The following is a 21,360-nucleotide window of genomic DNA, read 5'->3' as shown; positions in this document are numbered from 1 at the left end:
ACGTAAAGTAACGAAAGCAGCCGCCTCAGTGTGGTCAAAACTTTGCATCTTACCTTTAAACGGCAACATAATGGGACCCTAGCGTGGACCTAGCATAGACTTCCAGGATTGATGCTATAGATGTTACAAAACATCGAAAATGTAGATTGTGTCGCACAATTTTAAAACTATAGCTTAACATAATTCTCTCACGACTTTTACTCTTTCTATCATCAAGCATGCTTGATTTCATATCTTTGTTATCTTATCAGCAATACCTACAAATACACAACATACATATCACATCAAAAAGGTGTGTGAACTTCAAACAAGCAATACAAGAGTTATCAAAACAGCCAAAGATAACGAAACAATGAAAGAATAAGAAAAATTACAACTAAAAAGTTTGTGAATTGTTCAGTTTATTTTTATATTTTGTGGAACCAACAAGCTTGTGTCATCGACAAAAATGCCAATTGTCAATAATTTTTTGTGTTTTGATCTCCCAACCGGCGGTTATACAATTGGATTTTTCGGGCTGTTCATTAGCACATTTCTGATTGCATTTGCTGGATATAATATGATGCATGTTAATGATATGAGTAAGTTTAGTTGGAATTGAGTGATGAATAAGAATTGTGGGGAAAATGAGGAATAAAATTGACTAGTCATGAATTTATCAACTAAAATGCAACAAGTACGCTCAAATGGTGATGCCATTACGGTATCTTGTGACCTAGTTTGTTCGGATTAAATATGAGACCAAAAGTGTAGCGTTAGGACACCGTCGTTTTAATTAAGTGACAGTTAATATTGACTTTTTTTCGATTTGGTGCCGGATTGAATTGAATCTTTATGCTTTTTTTGATACAACGTCTTTTCTGAATAGAAAGTGACCATTAATCGATCAAAAATACGGCAATAAGCCGGCGTGATTCTGACTTTATCCCGAATTTGATTTCAATGGTATCAGACACTATATCTGAGACACACAATCCTGGTGCCAGATTTTGGATCGATTAACCATCGCTCGATCCATTAACGATCGACTTAAATTGAGCATCTTATTGTAATCTTAATTGATTCTAGATGTTAGGGCCCTTTTTAATGCTCTTCACAAATCTATCCTTAACATAAGTGAACCATTCAATCTGATTTAGTAACAAAGTTCAGTTTAATTGGGAATATTACTAATAAATTGCTTATCAGCAGTGCAATAAAACATTGTAAATTTATTGCTTATTATTGGATATTTTTCTATGTTCTTTAATCTTCTTGTTTATTTTAAAAAAAATGTGTATATTTTATTGAACTGATAACGAATTTTCAGTTATAAAATAGCACAATTGGATACTACTAGGTTCTATCCATAATGAAATGCTTTGTTAAAAATTAATCCAAAATCAGTACTGTAACAAGGTTTAATGATTTGGAGAGTAAGCCAAAGAATCTTTTTAATGCCCAAACAGGGTTAGCATGATTCCAATTTGGAGGCAACTTCATTGGAGTCCGAACTCAATTGAGGACAACTCCACTTTTTTGAAGGAGCGACTCTACAGTGGAGGCACATTTTTGGTCTTATTGAGTCAAAAATCCCAAAGTCCTGCCAACTCTGGTCCAAAAAAATTTAAAATTGCCTGCAAAGTATCAATGATGTTTTGATGATTCTGCTACCTGGGATTTTGCAATCTTCTAAAATATTCAGAAAATTACTAATTTGTCAATAATTCTTTTCAGTCTTGTTCACCGTATCTGGTGCTGAAATTGTAATCTTCACAATTTATTTAATCACATCAATAACTTTAATAATTGGAACTAAGAAGGTAAAGTGGTCTTATAAATCAGAATATTATTAAATTTTCATGAATATTTCAATCATTTTAGCGCAACACAAAAGTAGTCTTTCCATCGCTGATCTCATCATTCCTGGTCATAATCTCAGTTGTCATGAATCTCGTACTTTTAAATTGGCAATATATTCCATTTGGAATTTATCTCATTTATTCATTAATTTGTATCTTGTCATTGTGTCAATTGTTCCGAGATGAAGATGTGAGACAGAGTGTTCGAGGCTATCAGCCAACGAGGACTGCTGAAGTGTAATAAATTAATTAAAATTTTAAAAGTCAATTTGTAGAATTTAATTAATAAAATTAGGTAAATAAGAATTTGGTTTGTAAATTAGTAATAGAATTTTTGTACCAGTGTTGGGCGACCTTCGGTTTTCGAGGCACGTCATAGTGATAAGTCATGGGAAGGAGCCTGGAAGTCAACTTCCCTTCTCTTTTTGGGAAAATTTCCTGGTGATGACCCTGAAAAGCAGTGATGGGCAACCTGTGTGCCGCGAAAAAAATTCTAGTGCTGAGATATGCCAAAGCACGGAAAAGGTTGCTCGCCACTGCTGTACAGATTAGGAAAGTTTCTTCAATTAACTTGACCTTCTTAAATTATTTCATATTTGACATCTTCAATATAAAATTTGTGTAACGACATTTTCAAATTTGAATTTCTCTACTGATAAAAAATTCAAATTTCATTTTACCTGCCATTTAAAAACTTTATTTGCAAATACAATTTCCAGATAAACTTCTAAAATTCACACAATTTAAAGCTTGTCATCAAATTACATTCATTCACTCAGTCTGCATAAACAATAACTTAAACTTCTACACTAAAACTTTCTACAACTCCAGAAGCTAATCATCGTATCTAGTCACAACCAAAACAATAACAAAAGTCAGACTTTTTTTTATGTTCGGAAAAACATTTTTTTTAATTTTTTTAGTTCACATTATTGAGGTCATTGTGAATTAACAATTTAGTCAGAATGGAGCAGACGACAGTTTTGCGAACACAAATTTACGAATCAACGTTAAAATGGAGAATTGAGAATTTTCTCGGTAAGAACTTTGGATATTAACTTTAAAATGTGAAAGTTTTTGAATGAAAATTATGGAAATTAGGTCAGATAAAGTGAAAAAAAGTCCAGATTTTTTTGATTTTTAATATTTTTGATTGAAATTTGAATTTTGAAGATTTAAAAGATTTAATTCAAATTTAATTGATCATTTTTGAATTTTTTAACAATTTCTTAAATTTTTCTAAATTATTTAAATGATCAAAATTCAAATTTTAGCTTAAAATGAGCAAAATTCACATTACATGCTCAATATTCCTCTCTAAAATCACTGAATACCTCAAAAATCATTCAAAACTAATGATCTGGAACTTCACATGCCATCAACTATTCATCATACTCACTTCCACTCATACAACTCTAATTTATTATTAATTTCATATTCCAGACTACGACGCATGCCACATATCGGAACTATCATCCCAAACAGTCAATTTTGATGAGATTGATGCCGAATGGAGTCTTAAAATCCACCCCAAAATTGACAAAATGTACGATTCCGACACAGATTTGCATAAATTATTCTTTAGATTTCAACTGAATATTCAGGATAAAGAATCACAATTGCCAGCCAAACGGCTGTATAAAGCTGAAATTAGAATTGATCCATTTGGTCATCATCTCATGTCACCGGCAAATCGACATTTAGTTAGATCAAAAGGATTTTATGCTGAACCTGACATGGTTGAACCGATTGTTAAAGTCTTTGATTATCAGGAAATTGGACATGAAATTTTTCTGGAAGAAGTTTTGACATTTCCTGAGGAGAAATTTGCTTCGTATTTGGATGCCGGTGGAATGTCAATTTTTGTTGATGTTTGGATGAAAACTGTTGAAATTGTCAATACAGTGAAGAAATTACAATAAGATACTGAATTTATTAAATGCTATTTTGCTGCCTTTTAATGAGATTATTGAAAATTTTGATTGATTTAATAAAATTATTTAACATTTAAATTGATTGTGGTTTTTGGAGATTTTTACAGCAATTTGTGGTCAATTCTAGGATGAGGAAGTGATCAAATTGATAAAATTTGAATAAAATTCATGAAAAGTGATCAAAAATAGTCAAATTTGAAACATAAATTGTAAAAATCGTAATTTTTGAATTTAAAAAATGCAAAAAAAAATAAAATTTTGAATTTAGAAAATTAATTTTTGATTAGAATTTTAAAACCTTTAAAAATTTTGAATTTTAAATTTGAAAAAAATTAAAAAAAATTTTCATTTTAAAAAATCCCCAAAAAATCACATTTTTAACAACATTGCCTGACCGTTGACTTTAAAACATTTCCTCAATCATGAAATAACAAAATTATCATCATTTCTCTTTTCAACCACTTTCTTCCTCATCGTCAAGTGTCAAACGATCGCCAACAGGTTCATTGTTGATCTAAACTTCTACACATCACAATTCTAACAGTCCAGTAGCTCTTGTGGAATTACTTGTTATCAAAACAAACTTTCTATTTTTTTTATTATTATTTTTTAATTTAATTTAAATTGTTTTAATTATGGAACAAAAGTTCTCGTTGGCTACAAAAGTCTGCAGCACATCGTTGAAGCTTAAAATTGAAAATTTTACAGGTAATAAATTCAAAATAATTTAAAATTGAATAAAAATTCATAAAAATAAATATTTTAGAGTACGATGAATGTAATATAACGGAACTGACATCACAAACGGTAAAGTTTGAAGGATTAGACATTGAATGGCACTTAAAAGTCCTCATGCGTGCTGAAAAGATCTTGATGTTTTCACGAGATGATAAATATGTTGGATTTCAGCTTGTAATTGAAGACAAGAAGCCAGAAACATCCAAAAATGTCTACAATAAGAAGCTCTTTAAGGCTGAAGTGAAACTTGAACATTCCGAGCATAAACAGACACCAAGTCCAAATAATCATTCACATCATAATAATCATAAAGTACATAAGCATTTAACATTGAATGATGAACCAGACACAAAAGTATTTGATTATCAGGAAATTACTGATGGAACTAAAATTATACATGATGATGGATTTTGCTTCAATGCACCATCATATTTGGATGGAAATGCATTAGTCATTATTGTTAATGTTTGGATGAAGACTGCTGAGGTTGTTGATTCCGCTATGAAGTCTTGAGTCTGTATTTATTGAATTTATTTGTGGCTAATTATGTTGACTTACTAATTGCTTTACAATTGTTATTGTACTTACTAATATATTTAAAGTTTCCACTAATTTAATTAACATTTTTACTAATTATAAAAATTATTGACATTTATCGATTTTTTTAAAATAATAAAAATTACTAAAACAAAAACTGGATGTGCCAATTATTAATATAGTTTAGGTCATTAGTCCTTCCATCCTACTGTCTGACATTCCGCCCTAAGGTTCGCTTTGAAACGCTTTTGATTTGTTTGTTATTAAATAAATCAAGGGCGGCAATCTGCTGTATTTTTGCCGGGACGCTGCTGTAATTTTCTACCTTGCTGCTGTGTCCCGACAAAGCCTCAAAATGTCCCGATATTTTGCAAAAATCCACCTTACCATTAATTTTAACATTTTTACTCAAATTGAACAAAAATTTCAGGTTCTTGTTTTTGTTTTTAAAGATTATCTTGCCAGGAACTTAGCCAGGAGATGGTGGTTTTATGTGACTCGAGTCCCCAAATTTGCTTTCGAATTCTATACAGAGTTTTCCGACTAAAATTTTTTTCGGATATTTTCAATGTTTTTCATTAAAAATTTTTGCTCGGCCATAAATATACTTTACCAACGTAACGAGATCGAAAATTTGTTTTAGGACTCTTTTTAAAATTTTAAAAAATCGTTTAAAATCATCACAAAAAATATAATTTCTTCTTGAATTTAAAACATAAATTTTACTGTTAATTGGTTGCAGAAATCATACCAATAGACATGATTAATTCAGTAAATATCAATTGATGTGAACAATTAAAAATATTGTTTTTAACATTAAATTTTTATTCAAATTTTGAGTGCTAAAAACCGTAAAAAATTAACGTTCAATTTTTCTATCCATTTATGTTGGACACTTTTATTTTTTATTATTCCTGGAAGTCCTTAAGAAATTTTAAATTAAAAATTTTCAACCCCATTTTTAAAGATTTCTGGCTACACCCCCAATAAAACTGGCCCTTTAAACTACCTACATAAGTTCCTAGTTTGTAACATAACACAAAAGTTTCTTAATGTTGACATTTTCTAAGAATTTCAGAATTTCACTATAAATAACAGCCTTAAATCAATATTAGGCACAATTTAATTTGAGATCTAACCAAAAGAGGTTATAAAGTCTTGAAAATACTTCAACTTTGGAATAATAATTTAAAAAAAAATCAATTGAAAATGGAACAAACTTTCTCATTGTCGCACGAAGAACATGTATCAACTGCAAGAATAAGAATCAATAATTTGAAAGGTAAGCATCTTATAGTAAATATCGACTGGATTTAGTATGAAAAAAATTGACTAAAATCCAAATTGACTTCAACTCTGAATTAAAATTTAATCGACAAATTTAATTTAATTTTTTCAGAATACTACAAATACAATATAGACAAAGTTCCATCAAAACCTGTACTTTTTGACGATATTAAGGCTCAATGGCAATTGACAATTTTCCCAACACCGGTATATAAACAATCCAAACTCTTTAGAGTAATTAATTATAACCTAATAATTATTAACGATGACGAAAAGATGAATGGCAAGCGAAAGTTTAAAGTTGAATTTACGGTCGACTCTTCAGCGCCTGGATCGTTGCAACAATATTACATTAAAAAAAGTCACCTTGGTTCCAAATATGTTGTAGTTCAAAAAGATTTACAATTTAAAGGAGAATTCCGTTATTCTAAGAATTCATTTGAAAATGGTGGCGATTTGGATGTTTTGGTTAAAGTTACTGCATCAGATATTGTACAACGTTTTGATGAAAAGTAATTGAGCAATTTTGGGTTCATAGATTCTATAGCAGCAATCTTTCAGGTTTGCATAGATATCTTACCCCAATCCTTAACATAATCCATAAATGTAACTTGTCAATAATCTCGGATCCTAGCAATTAAACCAGTGTTATTCTAACAATTGGCAAGCGGTAACCAGCGATAAAGCCAGCTTCTGGAACCGACTGAGAGGGGCCATGGATCGCACTTGATCTGTACGGCCAGCGAAGTAAGTAAGTAAGTATTCTAACAATGGTCGGGAGATGTGCCTGATTTTGTACTCTGGCACATCAATATGCCGTCAGTCTGTCTGGATAACATTGAAGCTTTACTTAATATTCATGCTAGGATCCTTAAAATTAGCTTTATTGTCAATACAAAAAAGTACCTAAAATAAAAAAAATTATTTGCTCAAAGATTGAATTTTTATTTTTTTGATAAATCCTTACAGTTCTATTTCATATTTGTGGTAGTGTTTATGCCATAAAATACATACATTTTGATTGGTTTGATTATAAATTCCCTACCGAAATAGCACTGGTCGATTGGTCAATCCAAAATCCGGTAACAGTTTGACATGACATTGCCATCATGTTGTATTTATTTAAATTGAACCCGACCAGATTTTGGATTCATTAATTGACTTGTCCTATTTAGGTTAATCCACAAAGTTCTAGATCTGAGATTTTCTAATGTCCAGCACAGATCTAGTTCTTTATTGATTAGGAATCTTGAAAATAGTTAAATAAATCTTAAAATAATCCATAAAATGTCTCTTGTTTCGTTTCCACCTTATCATCCTCCCTCAACTGCCGTCTCAAACTAATTCTATTACTAACTCCTTCTAGCCTGTTTCCAATACCAACTCCAATATTGTCCCTCATTGAGTTCTTTGTTTCGACCTTATCTTCAGCTTTAGAATGCATAACTCTTAACTTTGGCTGTATCATCGTGAAATATTGACTTGCAGGTGTGGGTTTAAGTTCAGTTTGGTCTGTTAAGTCATGAGTCATCTGTCCTTGTCCATCAATATGCGCACAAACTGTCTGATTTTTCTCGGTACATAATCTCGATTCAGAGTCGAATAAAGCATCTTTGCCACACCAAAATAGTTGAGAACGTCCATTGACACACCAGAACCAGAACTTACAATGTTCTGGATGTGGAATACGTGATCCATTTTTAACATTTGAACAGTCATATGTTAAGGAATTTGGAACTTCCAAGTCGGGATTTAAAGTTTGCTAAAATAAGAAGTTGTTGTCAGTAATTCAAAATAATTTGGTATCATTCCTAAACTTACTTCACATGTCACTGTACCTTTAGGGACGCATCTATTGGTTGTGCTGTCAAATACTTGATTAATTCCACAAGAACCTTGGTGCAATATATTGTTAAAGCAGATGTAATAAGAACTGCAATTTCTTGAATTTGGAATGTATTTCGGCACAAAAGGATTAGATCCCTGGCATGTTACTCCGTCATTCATACAATTTGCAATATTTGGATCCACACATTCTTGATCATATGGTGAAAAGTGAAGACCAGCAGGACAGGAGCGATCTATTGGTTGATTATCGAGGCACACTGAAATGAATTAGGATGAAATTTAATTGAAAATAAATGGAACAACTGAGTGAGTTAGTAAGTGATTGGGGTTATGGCAGGGGCGTTGAAAGAAAGTTGGACATTGGGGGTATGAATCCATCTGATATTCTGGTTAAACTAGTTATAGGTATCTATTAGATAAGAATTACACTAGATTAATAAAGTAATAATGTGAATACAATTAAGGCATGTGTATTAAGTGACATTTCAAAATTGCTGCTTGTGGAGGATTCTCGGATTTTATCTCGAAAAACCCCAAACAAATTGAAGAATTTTTTATCTTCCGGAATGCAAACGGCATAGATTAATGGTCAAAAATCCTGCCTCATGTTGATTTGGTCTTGACCTGAACCCACAACCTGGCCTGGAGCTAGATTCACGCAGACTTGATACCAGATTCTCGACCATTTCTACGTTGTGTGCATTCCGGTGCTCCCCACTCCTCCAAGTTCCAAAAAATATACTTTTTTGTAGTAATAGCCAAAATTTAAGGCAATTCAAGAATTTTATCGCAAAAAACCCTAACAAATTGAAGAATTTTCATTGAAAGCGAACTTTCGACCTTAATCACTTCCGGAAGACAAATAGCAAAGAAATGGTCCAAAATCCTGCCTCAGGCTGATTTGATTCTGACCTGAAGCCTGATTTCGTTTGGCTTGGTGCTAGAGTCACGCTAGTCTGAGGTCAGATTCCCGGTCATTTCTACGACGTGTGCTTTCTGGCGCTCCGGACTTCTCAAAGTTTTGGGGGTTTTTGAGATACTTTTCATGAAAAATCAAGCAAATTGGAATTTTTTTCAAAAAGTTAGGATTTGATCCACATTTCCTTGAATACGCTTTTAAGGAAAGGCGAGCAATAGGACATCAAGCCATTGTGACCCTGATACTCGACCGGATTTAGTGATATTTGTTGAAAAATGGCTGAATTTGATAGAATTTGGAAAAATTTTGCAGCAAAACAGAGTTGCGTAGTCCTGATGACTCAATTTTCACCGTTATTGCGTCGTTTGCCTTTCTAAGGTCATTTTATATCCAATAAAATTCAAATAATCTCACCTGAATATTCAGAACATGAATATTGATGAGGAACTTTAGAAATTCCAGGACTAGGACATGTTGTATTCCACAAAACGTCATCAATCGTACAGTCAACATCTTCAGGAAGTTCACAACTTTGTGTCTCAAAACTGAAATAGTAAATGACAGGTTCGATTGGACATTGACCTGGTTTTGGGATGTTGTTATCTCCACAATAATAGTACAAAGAACATCCTCGTGGATTTGGTGCGAAAGTTTGATTTCCTGTCAAAATATCACATGGATTTACACTTTCGTCAGCATGTGTTACTGACAATGAAATTAATAAAATGAGACAAAATCTCCACATTTTTTGTATTGGAACTAAATTGACCTGTTGACTCGAAAAGTTACAAAAATTTACTAAATATATTTTTAAAGACTTTAGGAAAAACTTGGAATTTTAATCTAATCGATGATAAAAAAGCTGAGATTTATTTTATTCTTCCTTTTTGATAAGATTGTAGTTTTAAAGATATCAGTCAATTTTGATGAGATCATTGTCATGTGTGTTTGTTGCTCCCGATAAAGCGTAAACGGATTCTCAGAAATCTGAAAATTGTAAATAAGATGGTGAAAATAAAGCAGTTTTGGTGTAGCTATGAATGTTGTGTACAACTAGGTAAATTGTAGACCCCAATCAGGATTAAGGCACAAAAATTTATTAAAGGGTATAAAACTATGAAAAAAGGATACACAACTTTGAGTAAAGGGTGGCGATCTAATAAAACGAGTATACAACTGTGATAAGGGGTATACAACTTAAAGTTTAGTGTAAAATACTATTGAAAAGGGGTATACAACTATGAGTATTATTAAGAATTATCTAAAAGGGGTACACAATTGTGAATTATTTTTACAAATTAAAAATGGCAAAGAGCTATGAATAAGAAGTACATATCTATGATCATGGAAATACCAACTAAAAGGGGTATACAACTTGAAATAACGGGGTACACAACTATGACTACAAGTTAAAATTCTATTGAAAAGGGATATACGACTATGAATAAAGGGCACATAATTATGAGTATGTGTTGAATTATTTAATGATGATGATGATGATTTGTTTATTTTACCTGTATTAACTGTGAATAGGGGTGTGAACTATGAAACAACTTTGAATAAGGGGTACACAACAAAGAGTAATTTGAGAATAAAAGGGATTTACAACTATGACTATCATGGTAAAGAACTATGAAAAAGGATGCAATTTACCAAAAAAGGATATAAAACTACAAATCAGGGGTATTCAACTAAGAATAGAAAGAACCGATGCAATTACCTCAGGAAATAAATGTTTCTTAATAACGTAACCAGAAATACTAGGAATACGGAAGTGAACTGAAAATTTCATTCACGAATTGATTTTATTATAACTTTTAATGCATGCATTTTGTAAGTTGATCAATAACAATAGAAATTATTACATTAATTATGACAGCTTTTAGAGACAAGAAATGAAAATTTTTATTAGAAAGTGCTTTAAAACAAGGTTAAATGCTTTATTTTTATCGTGATATTGGCTAAGGTGAGACCTTAGGATTGTTCATGTTTGAGGTTATGAAACCTTTTTGGAAATATCAGTCGATATTCATTTCGATGAGTAGCTTCGTGAGGCAAATGTCAAGCTATACATTTTTAATGATTGATTTTTAAACGAGATTCTCCTTAAATATATTTTGTAATCAGTGACTGAATTTTGTAATCAAATTTATTAAGGAAATTTATTCACGACATTCAACTTTCTCAATGATTTTGCGGAAGAATGCTTAAGGTGGCAAATCATGCCTTAAATGGCATTTTTTAAAAAGCTTTAAAGTTTTACAAGAAACAATGCCTTTTAATTTATTTTAAGCATTTTAGACTTAATTAGGTATTGTTATTTTTAAAACCTCATTAATTTTAAAATGGAACTACTTTTTTCAACTTGTTAAGTAGTTTAATTCAGAAAAAAGTTAGTCATTAACGGTAGACAATTATGAATACAAAGACCATTAAGAGAGGGCACATAACTATGAAAAAGAGGTATATAACTATGAAAAAGGAGTATATAACTATTAAAGGGGTGTGCAATCATAAATAAGGGGTACAAAAGTATAAAAAAAGGTTCACAACTATAAAAAGGATACACAACTATAAAAAAGGGGTACATAACTATGAAAGAGAGGGTACACAACCATGAAAAGGGGTACACAACTGTGAACAAGGGATACAAAACTATGGAAAAAGTGGGGACAGAACTATGAAATGGGGTACGCAACCATTAATATGGAGTATTCAACAATGAATAAGGGGTACACAATTATGAAAAAGGGTACACAACCATTAAAAAAGGGGTACACAACTATAAAAAGGATATACAACTATAATAAAGGGATATATAACCATGAAAAAGGGATTCTCAACTAAAAAAAGGGGTACATAACCATTAAAAAAGGTACACACAACTATAAAAATGATACACAACTATGGAAAAGGGGTACATAACTATGAAATGTGGTACATATCCATGAAAAAGGGTACACAACTATGAGTGAGGGGTTAATAGCTATGTAAAAAGAATGCACTGACTTGAATAAGGGGTATGAAAGTATGATAAAAGGATACACAAACATTAAAAACGGGACTTATAATAATGAAAAAGGGGTACACAACTATGGGAAAAGGGGTACACATCTAGGAAAAGGGTTCTAAACTAACTACTAAAAATGAAAAACAACTATCAAAATAAACACAATAATATCAAAACTATTAAATTGTCATAAAATGCGCTTTAAATCTCTTAAAACCACAATTGACTTTCTTACTTAAATATTGTTTTTATTTATTTCATATATTTTATTTTTACAAACTACGTATCTATTTGCTATCTATCAGTCAATGTTCCATATAATTTTTTTCGATCAAATTATTCTATTTAATTCATTTGATAAAAACAAAATCTTTTTTTACACGTTCATGATAAGATTTGATGTCTTAAATCCCAACTTCCTTCTTCTTGATTATCTCTTTTTTTGTCATTTTCGTCACATTAAATCTTTGTTAGTTAGTTCTTGGCATTCAAAAAACAAGGAAGATAGTTAAAAATGTTGAAATTATTTTCATTAATTTTATTCATATTTTTATCAACAACATACGCGTCCAACACATGTCCATATCCATGTAATGGTAAACCAGACACAGCATATTATGCAAGGAATCCACGAGGATGTAAATGGTTCTTTGTATGTAATATTGGACAGGCACCAAAGGAAGGACGATGTCCTGATGAATTTGTATTCAATTATCGTAATCAATCGTGTGACTATCCACAAAATGTAGAATGTGTTGATGATGTTCCCGTCACAACCTGTCCACCAACTGGAATTGCAAAAATTTCACATCCGGACACGTGCTCGAAATATGTTTGTAAGTCTTATTTTTGGGAGTAGTCGTGAGAAAAAAAGTCAATTTATAAAGGTTGATAAGTCATCGCTTTGAAGTGATGACTCAGTTTCAAATCACTGCTTTAAAGCTTTACCTCAATTTAAAGTCGCGGCTTAGACTCAGTTTCAAGTTAACTATTGAAAATTTTGATTCAATTTAAAGTTGCTGCTTTGAAGCTTTGATTCAGTTTAAAATCACTGCTTTAAAGCTTTGTGTCAGTTTAAAGTCACTGCTTTAAAGCTTTGATTCAGTTTAAAGTCACTGTTTTAAAGCTTTGATTCAGTTTCAAGTCACTGATTTAAAACTTTGACTCAGTTTAAAGTCACTGCTTTAAAGCTTTGATTCAGTTTAAAGTCACTGCTTTAAAGCTTTGATTCAATTAAAAGTTGCTGCTTTAAAGCTTTGATTCAGTTTCAAGTCACTGCTTTAAAGCTTTGACTCAGTTTCAAATCGACACTTCAAAAATCTCATATTTTTATATCATTTCAGTATGTTACGATGGAAAAGAACAAGACAGACTATGTCCAACTGGATTACACTATTCACCATTCCACAACGATTGTGTCAATCCATCTGATTCTGAATGTATAACTGATCATGAATTTTGTGAAAGAAAATATTATGATGAAGATCCATATCAGACTTTCCCAGTTATTGCTAATCCACGTGATTGTGGAACATATTACTTCTGTACTGAGGACAATTGGGTCATTCAAAATTCATGCTATGATGGATGGCATTTTAATCCACAAACTGGATTTTGTGAGGATGCTGCAAGCGCTGTTTGCAATGTAAATTGCCATTTTTGTCTACATTTTTCTGTATTTTAACTGAAATTCAATTTTAATTTAGGTTGACGGACAACTTCCTGTGCTTGATCTTCCAAACAAAATTGACTTCGATTGTTCCAATCAAGTTGATGGATCAGCTCATCCACATCCAGAATCGTGCGACTTTTGGTTCTTCTGTGCCGGCGGACGATCATTTTTACAGAAATGCGGAACAGATGCTCAATTTGATGTCAATCAGAACCGATGTGTGTCAAAAGATTTTGTAAACTTGACGTGCTCAACGGTGAGATCAAATCCATTGCTCGAAAGAATCGGAAGCAGAATTGCAGCCAGAAATCGGGCGTAAATTAGTTTTATGGAACACAAATTATGTTAAATGCACACAAGTATTATAAACAGAATGTTAAGCTTGATTAGAATTTGACAAAAACAATAAAATTTAATTTTGATCTTAAGTCTTTGCTTTGAATACAAAATTGACCTTAAGTCATTGTTTTAAGAGCAAATTTGATCTTAAATCGTTGTTTTGAATTAAAAATTTGACTTTAAGTCGTTGCTTCAAGAGCAAATTCGACCTTAAGTCGTCACTTCAAATGTACATTTGAACTTAAGTCATCGATTTAAATGCGAATTTGACCTTAAGTCGTTGCTTTGAATGCATATTTGATCTTAAATCGTTATTTCAAATGCAAAATTGGTCTTAAGTCTTTATTTTAAAAGTAAAATTGACCTTAAGTCGTTGCTTTAAATGAAAAATTGATCTTAAGTCGTTGCTTTAAATGTACATTTAACCTTAAGTCGTCGCTTTGAAATTCACTTTTAATCATCACCTTAAGTCGACACTTCATTAACAAATTTCAACTAAAAGCTTCACTATAAAATCAAACTTGACATTTAGTCGTCAAAAGCTATAAACAGAATGAACTTTAAAAGTTATCAAAAGTTTAATATTAATTAAAATTCAATAAATCGTATCAAATTCATCCACAACATGCTAATCGATTTTCAATTCAAATTTTTAATATCCATATTTAATACAAAAAAAAGCTTTACAATCGGCTATCGACATGAATAGCTATAAAACCTTCTGGAACGTGAGCACTTAAAAATATTGCAGCACGTCCATCACTACCGACAGTAACGGTTCCACCCGTACATGTGTTACCAACTTTTGTTCCTGTTGCAATATCACAATATGTACCGGCTGGCAATCCTGTCTGTAATGTTGCACTTAGATTGACACCATATTGTCCATTAAAGGCTATAAATCCACGATTTCCACGTGAAAATGCAATTTGATTAGAGTCATTGTCCCACCAATTGAGGACGGCTGTTCCATGAACGACATTTCTAAACTTTACCATTTCCTTAATTTGATGCCATCGATGTTCACACACCCAACCTGATGCAACTGTACATTGACCATTGGCATCAAATGATGGTCCAACAATATTTCCAGCAGCATCTCTTGGTGGTCCTTGCTCATATGTCGTAAAATAGAAAGAACTCATAATTCTTGGAACTCCATAAGGCCATGCCATGTGGAATGCTGTTGCCATTTTGTAAAGACGTCCATCTTTATAGTTGAGAATTTGTTTGGCTGGTTCTCGTTGATTGTCGTGATTGTCTGGTGATTTGGATTGTTAGAATGGATTTTATATAGACCTGGAGACGGTTTCTTAATCTATCCGATAGGATATCCTATCCTACACTACTTGAGTGGAAAGGGCTATCTTAGTGTACTCAACACTCAGCCTACCTCTTTCAGCCCAAGTTTAAGTAGGGTAGTGTGGGGTCAGGTAGCATAGGATAGCTCTGTCTATCAGGTTAGAGGAGGACTGTCTACATGGGTAGGATAAGATAGCTCTGTCTACCCGTATAAGGTAGGAAAGCCCAAGGGTCAGGCACTCCAGTGGTACAGTACTGTACTTACTGTACTTTCCAAGTACTTTCCAAGTACTTTCCATACAAGTACAGTAAGTATTGTAAGTATTGTACATGTTGAATTTATATGAAAGTACAGTAAGTACAGTACTGTACTTTTGAAGTGTCTGGCCCTTGGGAAAGCCTTGTCTATCTGACTGTCACTTGAGTAACCCTATCTACACGGGTAAGGTAGAAAATTCCTGCTTACCCGGGTAGAATAATCCTGATTACTCGAGTTGGATAGCCCTGCTTACCCGAGTAGGGTAGGATAGCCTTATCTACCAGGGTATGGATAGGGTTAGATAGCCCTGTCTAGGGTATGATGGACCTGAGTAGGCTAAGAAACCGACCCCTTATTGTGATTTATCTGAACTTTAACTTACCGACGAATGTCAAAGCATACTTTGATGGCCAAAATGACCAGCCTTCGCCTGAAAAATAAGGAATTAAACCCAAATTGATATATGAGCACTAACAGAATTCTGCAAGATTTTCAAATTAATTTCAAAATTCAACACTCACCAAAGCTTTGCAGCCACTTCAACAAGTCCCGTCCACTAAAAACTCTCGAAATCTCTTCCGAATATCTAAACTCTGTTACAGTTCCCAAGTGGAAGTATTCACTAGCCAAGAAGCCATGCCTTTGAAGATCATATCCATCTGATACTTCACCAACTACAAATGGTTTTGAATTTGCAGCAAATCCATGATTGACATTTAGAGTCTTAAGTCGAGACCAGATGGCTTGAACATCATGCGGCCACATGTGCTTCATAATGTCGACACGAAAGCCTGGGAAATAAGAATTATTTTGAGGTTATGTTGGAAATTGACTAAAAATTCAACTCACCAGCAACACCAAGATCAATCAAATGATTCAAAAAGGCAGCAACTTGTGTTCTTACATGCTCATGTCCTTGATTTAAATCAGGCAATCCAAAAAGTTCACAATTTCTTATCTGATTTACATTCGTCCAATCAGTAATGTCACATTTTGGATTGAAATGTTCATTTGTGTATGGAACGGCTGGATAATTACGATTAACAGGATCAGCTGTATTTCCACCAGATCCCAAAAATCCAGATCCAGTCATATGATTGAATACAACATCGACATAAATTCGTACACCAACAGCATTACAACGTCTTGTCATGTCTGCAAATCCAGCAACATTGCCTGATCGTGTTGTTAGATTATAGCTGACTGGTCCATAACGTTCCATCCATGACCGTTGATCATCAAATATATTGTGTTCATTGACAGGTGACACTTGAACACCAGCAAATCCATTCGGTGCCAGGAACGTCTCACATTCATTTGCAACATCAGCAAACTTCCAGTCCATAAGATGGACCATTGCACTACGTCCAGCACGCCAGTGTGGATCAGTGTAATCTGATCGAGTTGATGAAAATGTTAAAATAATTAACACAAATAAAGTTAATTGTTTCATTGTGAAACTCAAACTGAATTGACTCTTGAGATCTGCTTTTATTTGCTATTTATAAAAATATTTTTGAACAATACTAATTGTTTTATCAGGAGTGAATTATTGTGATTTTGGAATCAGATGATAAGAGTTCGGAGTGTTCACATGTATCGGGTAATGTTTCGGTAATTTAGAGATAGTATTGTACACCTGGGGGTGGAAGGAATGTTGAGAATTCCAAGGGTGTCAAACTATAAAACATTAATTTTGGGGTATTTAACTATGAAGCTAGTGTTCAGGGGTATCAAACTATGAAGCTATTGTTCAGGGGTATGAAACTATGAATCTAGTTTTCAGGGGTATCATACTATGAAGCTTGTATTCAAGGGATATCAAACTATAAAGCTAGTGTTCAAGGGTATCAAACTATGAAGCTAGTGTTCAAGGGTATCAAACTATGAAGATAGTGTTCAGGGGTATCAAACTATGAAGCTAGTGTTCAAAGGTATCAAACGATGAATCTAGTGTTTAAGGGTATCAAACTATGAATCTAGTGTTCAAGGGGTATGAAACTATGAAGCTAGTATTCAGGGGTATCAAACTATGAAGCATGTGTTCAAGGGTATCAAACTATAAATCATGTTTTCAGGGGTATTCAATTAAGAATCTATTTTTCAAGGATATTAAGCTACTTCTCAGAGATGACAAATTGTAAAGCATTTCGAAAAAAACAGAAAAATTCCTAAAATCTTGACAACCGACAGTAACAAGCCATCCAAAATAAGAGATTAAATTAATTGCAGTAATCAGCACACATGTAGTTCTCTCTTTTGAAATGACAAAAAAAAATTATCCACATATCTCTCATTTCATTGATAAAAATTTTATTTTATATATCACAATTCTTATCTAATTGAAGCTCACAACTTGATAAGATAAACAGAGTAAAGGTGTTCTCTCAATTTCCTATTTCTCTCACCTGATTCGCAGTTGCGATTGAGTCATTTATTTGTAAATAAGTCGTGCGAGTAAAATGCTGATTTTTTTTTGCATAACTAAAGTAAATATCGGAAGCTGATTGGTGATTTTTTGGAAGGTTTGTGTGATTTTTAAGATTAATTTGCACATTTTTGGGGTAATCTGTTGCAGATTTATTTGTTTTAATAAAAAGTTAGCTCAAACAAAGAGATATGATACTTAAAAATTGGAGATAATAAATTTGAAGGATGTGAAACTAAGAAGTTAAAATCTCAAGGGATGTGAAACTAAAAAGTTAAAATTTAAAAGGGTGTGAAACTAATTTGTCAAAATTTCAAGGATGTGAAACTAAGAATTCTAAATTATAAGGGTGTAAAACTAAGCAATCAAAAATTCAAGGGGTATCAAACTAAGAATTCAATATTCAGGGGTGTGAAACTATGAAGTTAAAATTTTAAGGGGTGTGAAATTAAGAATTCAAATTTTTAAGGAGTAAATAATTAATTAGTCAAAATGTCAAGGGGTATTAAACTAAGAACTGTCGATATTGCCGGGGTGTAAAACTAAGAAGTAAATTTTCCATTTATATTTCCAGTTTATTCAACATTATTTACTCAAAACAGACTAACAAGTTCCTTAGTACCTCCAACACAACCCCACTAGATACAAACTAAAATTTTCAAACACGTCAAGAAGGGTCTATGCCCACCAAATCCAGTCATGAACCGACGTTCAGTTCATATTGACAGTAAAACATCACCCAGTAATGTCATCTGTTATTATCATGGCAGCATCAATGTCAGTCTACTAAATCCACATATATGCACACACATCATCTACACATCAATTGGCATCGACAGAGATGGAAACATTAAATTTCCATACGCAGATGAGATTCAAGTTTTAAGTGAATTAAATTTTCTCGAAAAGATGCGAAAAATAAATGAAAATTTGAAGCTTTTACTGTCAATTGGTGACAACTGTGAGGATCAACGACGGTCGTTCAACTTAATGCTGTCAAGTCAATCGTCGCGGAAAAATTTCGCAAAAAATATTCTCGGATTTTGTAGAAAATGTAATTTTGATGGAATCGATATAAATTGTCAATATCCACAAAAGCAGCAATCAGGTGCCTTTATAGACTTGATTAAGAAGCTAAAGGAGCTCATTAACGGTCCTTTGTCATTTGAAGTGTCACTTCCAACTGAATTTGAAGTTTTTAATTTTGACGAAAATGTCGATCCACAAATTTTATCAGTAACTGTAAATGCGCATGCCTTTAATGCATACGACATTAAGCACATTTCAAAGAAAGTAAAATTTATAAATTTGATAATATTTGACATGGAAATGCCGTCACGTGAGCTCATTAATTTAGATCATGCAGTTAGTATTTGGCTGTCAAATGGAGCTAATTTAAATAAATTAAATATTGGCGTGGCTACATATGGATGTAATGATAGTAAAGCAATAAGATCAAAGGCTAATTATGCAAAATTTGGTGGATTTGGTGGTGTTGTGATTCATTCATTTGATGGTGATGATTGTAGTGTTGGATTTCCATTGATAAGGAGTGCATTTGAAGCTTTTAATGAGAAATAAGACAGTTTAAAGCAGTGGTGGGCAACCTTTGGTAGTAACCCCTCGACTTATTTACTTACTGGAACAATGATCTGATGTACAGCCTAGGTTTCTACAAAAGGCCTTACATCTGACTATGTTGCTGGCCTTATCACAAAGTTTGTACAAATTACTAGACTTGGGTTTTCAAATCCGGGATTAAAATGTACTGAATCCTCGGATCAATCCAGAGATGACATGCAATTCATTTCCGGGATTGAAAAACCTAGCCTCGACCCACGGCAAAAGATCGAGGGGAAGACTGAAGAGTTCCTGGGTTGGATGTGTTGATAACGACACAGAGTTATCGAACGATAGAACTGTCTTCCCACGTTCTCAAATGCGCTCCAACCAAGAAAGTAAGCAAGTAAGTAAACCTCGATCAAAACTGCACACGACATACGATTCATGCCATTTCCAATCAATTTTGGAAGTAGAGTAATGTGCCTCGCCATACAAGCTGTTTTTCGCTACTTACTTTTTTGGCCGTACAGATCAACTGTGATCCATGGACTCCCTCAGATGTCGTCTAAAGCTGGTTCTATCGTCGGATTCTTCCAGCCAATTGCCAATACAAAATTCAATACAGTCTCAATCGACAACTTCCTTCCGGAATGTTGTAAGGGACACAGGTTGCCCATCACTGATTTAAAGAATAATTTATTGTTAATTTTATATCAAATTTCAATTCAAATTGTTCAAAACTACTCTGTAAATGTTAAAAATTAAGTTAAATTAATAAATTATAAACACAAAAAATTAAAAAATTGCAAATATTTTATTTATATTTTTAAAAAGTCTTTGTTTATGTCCAGGACGGATTATTATTTGTTTCAGCTTTTAATTGTTTTTGGCACTTTTTAACTGCTTTGTGACACAGTTTTTTAATTATTAAGGCTTAAAAAAGGCCTAAAATGATCATTATTAATGACAGTTCGTGAGAATATTTACAAAAAATATATAAAGGAACTAAAGGACTTTAGAATTAACGTGATTTTGTATTATTTGGAATATTCTGATTGAACTAGGATGTGGTCTCATCAAGCATGAGTAACAGAAATTTATAGACTCAGCAAAGTTCAAACCATTACATAAAATTGCTAGACTGCCGTGACTTTGGCTTTATACCAAAATTTCAATCGAATCCAACATCAAGTTAGTCGATTGTTCAATTCCATTAAAATTCCCAAACTAACCTCTCTCATAATTAACTATTGTGTCTTCTAATTCCTTACTAAACTATTTAATTTATAAATTTTCCATGTCAAAATTTTAAATATTATTTTAAAAACTATATTTTACAACTTGCTGTTAAATTATTATTTTTGTTGAAATTACAATAGTAGTTTCATGCAGTCTCAATATAATAAAATTCAACAGACTGTAATAAAATTTTAAGTAGATATGCAAAAAAAAAAATTTTTTTTGAATGTCCTCGTGTTATTGTTTGAAGGACTTAAGTACATTTTTGCCCAGCAATCAACAATTTATTAAACAAATAATTGCCAAGTTAGGAGAATCCTGCTAAAAGCTCTTAATGAAAGAATGATTATAATCATCAATGAAGCTTATAAAATAAGGTCCAGTATAGTCCAAAGCCAGCAATATACCAATAATATAATGTGCCAGAGCTTGAAGTCAATTTGA

At 32.5% G+C, this 21,360-nt stretch overlaps 7 protein-coding genes across 7 annotated transcripts; 5 read left to right on the top strand and 2 right to left on the bottom strand.

The window, feature by feature from the left end:
- Positions 1-417: 417 nt before the first annotated feature.
- Positions 418-2,147, top strand: LOC139094693 (uncharacterized). The gene is made up of 3 exons (XM_070645831.1): positions 418-581; positions 1,717-1,802; positions 1,864-2,147. The coding sequence occupies exons 1-3, from the start codon at positions 449-451 to the stop codon at positions 2,080-2,082; spliced, it is 438 nt and encodes a 145-aa protein (XP_070501932.1). The 5' UTR covers positions 418-448; the 3' UTR covers positions 2,083-2,147.
- A 465-nt stretch (positions 2,148-2,612) lies between these two features.
- Positions 2,613-3,853, top strand: LOC139094667 (uncharacterized). Its single transcript, XM_070645798.1, has 2 exons — positions 2,613-2,879; positions 3,285-3,853. Exons 1-2 carry the CDS (start codon positions 2,807-2,809, stop codon positions 3,761-3,763), a joined length of 552 nt encoding a protein of 183 aa, XP_070501899.1. The 5' UTR covers positions 2,613-2,806; the 3' UTR covers positions 3,764-3,853.
- Positions 3,854-4,303: 450 nt separating this feature from the next.
- Positions 4,304-5,231, top strand: LOC139094647 (uncharacterized). The gene is made up of 2 exons (XM_070645775.1): positions 4,304-4,483; positions 4,542-5,231. Exons 1-2 carry the CDS (start codon positions 4,411-4,413, stop codon positions 5,024-5,026), a joined length of 558 nt encoding a protein of 185 aa, XP_070501876.1. The 5' UTR covers positions 4,304-4,410; the 3' UTR covers positions 5,027-5,231.
- A 2,027-nt stretch (positions 5,232-7,258) lies between these two features.
- On the bottom strand, positions 7,259-9,902 carry LOC139094401 (peritrophin-48-like). Its single transcript, XM_070645439.1, has 3 exons — positions 9,519-9,902; positions 8,159-8,442; positions 7,259-8,099 (listed from the first exon to the last, which is right to left on the bottom strand). The coding sequence occupies exons 1-3, from the start codon at positions 9,847-9,849 to the stop codon at positions 7,608-7,610; spliced, it is 1,107 nt and encodes a 368-aa protein (XP_070501540.1). The 5' UTR covers positions 9,850-9,902; the 3' UTR covers positions 7,259-7,607.
- Positions 9,903-12,579: 2,677 nt separating this feature from the next.
- Positions 12,580-14,214, top strand: LOC139094610 (peritrophin-44-like). The gene is made up of 3 exons (XM_070645731.1): positions 12,580-12,950; positions 13,458-13,759; positions 13,821-14,214. The coding sequence occupies exons 1-3, from the start codon at positions 12,629-12,631 to the stop codon at positions 14,103-14,105; spliced, it is 909 nt and encodes a 302-aa protein (XP_070501832.1). The 5' UTR covers positions 12,580-12,628; the 3' UTR covers positions 14,106-14,214.
- Positions 14,215-14,757: 543 nt separating this feature from the next.
- LOC139094609 (alpha-amylase A-like) lies at positions 14,758-17,171 on the bottom strand. The gene is made up of 4 exons (XM_070645730.1): positions 16,536-17,171; positions 16,208-16,477; positions 16,069-16,116; positions 14,758-15,386 (listed from the first exon to the last, which is right to left on the bottom strand). The coding sequence occupies exons 1-4, from the start codon at positions 17,137-17,139 to the stop codon at positions 14,809-14,811; spliced, it is 1,500 nt and encodes a 499-aa protein (XP_070501831.1). The 5' UTR covers positions 17,140-17,171; the 3' UTR covers positions 14,758-14,808.
- Positions 17,172-18,100: 929 nt separating this feature from the next.
- Positions 18,101-20,458, top strand: LOC139094603 (chitinase-3-like protein 1). The gene is made up of 2 exons (XM_070645723.1): positions 18,101-18,211; positions 18,689-20,458. The coding sequence occupies exon 2, from the start codon at positions 18,814-18,816 to the stop codon at positions 19,693-19,695; it is 882 nt and encodes a 293-aa protein (XP_070501824.1). The 5' UTR covers positions 18,101-18,211; positions 18,689-18,813; the 3' UTR covers positions 19,696-20,458.
- Positions 20,459-21,360: the final 902 nt, after the last annotated feature.

This window comes from Chironomus tepperi, unplaced genomic scaffold (genome assembly GCF_022539635.2).
Source record: "Chironomus tepperi strain 1889 unplaced genomic scaffold, CSIRO-AGI_Ctep_v1 contig_354, whole genome shotgun sequence".
Taxonomy (NCBI): Eukaryota; Metazoa; Arthropoda; class Insecta; order Diptera; family Chironomidae; genus Chironomus; species Chironomus tepperi.
The sequence above is the reverse complement of the archived record's forward strand: the minus strand, read 5'-3'. Positions and strand labels throughout refer to the sequence as shown.

Excerpts from the sequence above, each read along its gene's own strand:
- LOC139094693 (XM_070645831.1), top strand. The coding sequence starts at position 449 with ATGCCAATTGTCAATAATTTTTTGTGTTTTGATCTCCCAACCGGCGGT. Across the intron at positions 582-1,716 it reads GATGCATGTTAATGATATGA|TCTTGTTCACCGTATCTGGT; the intron begins GTAAGTTTAGTT and ends AATTCTTTTCAG. Across the intron at positions 1,803-1,863 it reads TAATAATTGGAACTAAGAAG|CGCAACACAAAAGTAGTCTT; the intron begins GTAAAGTGGTCT and ends CAATCATTTTAG.
- LOC139094667 (XM_070645798.1), top strand. The coding sequence starts at position 2,807 with ATGGAGCAGACGACAGTTTTGCGAACACAAATTTACGAATCAACGTTA. Across the intron at positions 2,880-3,284 it reads GAGAATTGAGAATTTTCTCG|ACTACGACGCATGCCACATA; the intron begins GTAAGAACTTTG and ends TTCATATTCCAG.
- LOC139094647 (XM_070645775.1), top strand. The coding sequence starts at position 4,411 with ATGGAACAAAAGTTCTCGTTGGCTACAAAAGTCTGCAGCACATCGTTG. Across the intron at positions 4,484-4,541 it reads TAAAATTGAAAATTTTACAG|AGTACGATGAATGTAATATA; the intron begins GTAATAAATTCA and ends TAAATATTTTAG.
- LOC139094401 (XM_070645439.1), bottom strand. The coding sequence starts at position 9,849 with ATGTGGAGATTTTGTCTCATTTTATTAATTTCATTGTCAGTAACACAT. Across the intron at positions 8,443-9,518 it reads TTCATGTTCTGAATATTCAG|TGTGCCTCGATAATCAACCA; the intron begins GTGAGATTATTT and ends AATTCATTTCAG. Across the intron at positions 8,100-8,158 it reads AAGGTACAGTGACATGTGAA|CAAACTTTAAATCCCGACTT; the intron begins GTAAGTTTAGGA and ends TTCTTATTTTAG.
- LOC139094610 (XM_070645731.1), top strand. The coding sequence starts at position 12,629 with ATGTTGAAATTATTTTCATTAATTTTATTCATATTTTTATCAACAACA. Across the intron at positions 12,951-13,457 it reads CACGTGCTCGAAATATGTTT|TATGTTACGATGGAAAAGAA; the intron begins GTAAGTCTTATT and ends ATATCATTTCAG. Across the intron at positions 13,760-13,820 it reads CTGCAAGCGCTGTTTGCAAT|GTTGACGGACAACTTCCTGT; the intron begins GTAAATTGCCAT and ends ATTTTAATTTAG.
- LOC139094609 (XM_070645730.1), bottom strand. The coding sequence starts at position 17,139 with ATGAAACAATTAACTTTATTTGTGTTAATTATTTTAACATTTTCATCA. Across the intron at positions 16,478-16,535 it reads GATTGATCTTGGTGTTGCTG|GCTTTCGTGTCGACATTATG; the intron begins GTGAGTTGAATT and ends CTTATTTCCCAG. Across the intron at positions 16,117-16,207 it reads GAAGTGGCTGCAAAGCTTTG|GCGAAGGCTGGTCATTTTGG; the intron begins GTGAGTGTTGAA and ends CTTATTTTTCAG.
- LOC139094603 (XM_070645723.1), top strand. The coding sequence starts at position 18,814 with ATGAACCGACGTTCAGTTCATATTGACAGTAAAACATCACCCAGTAAT.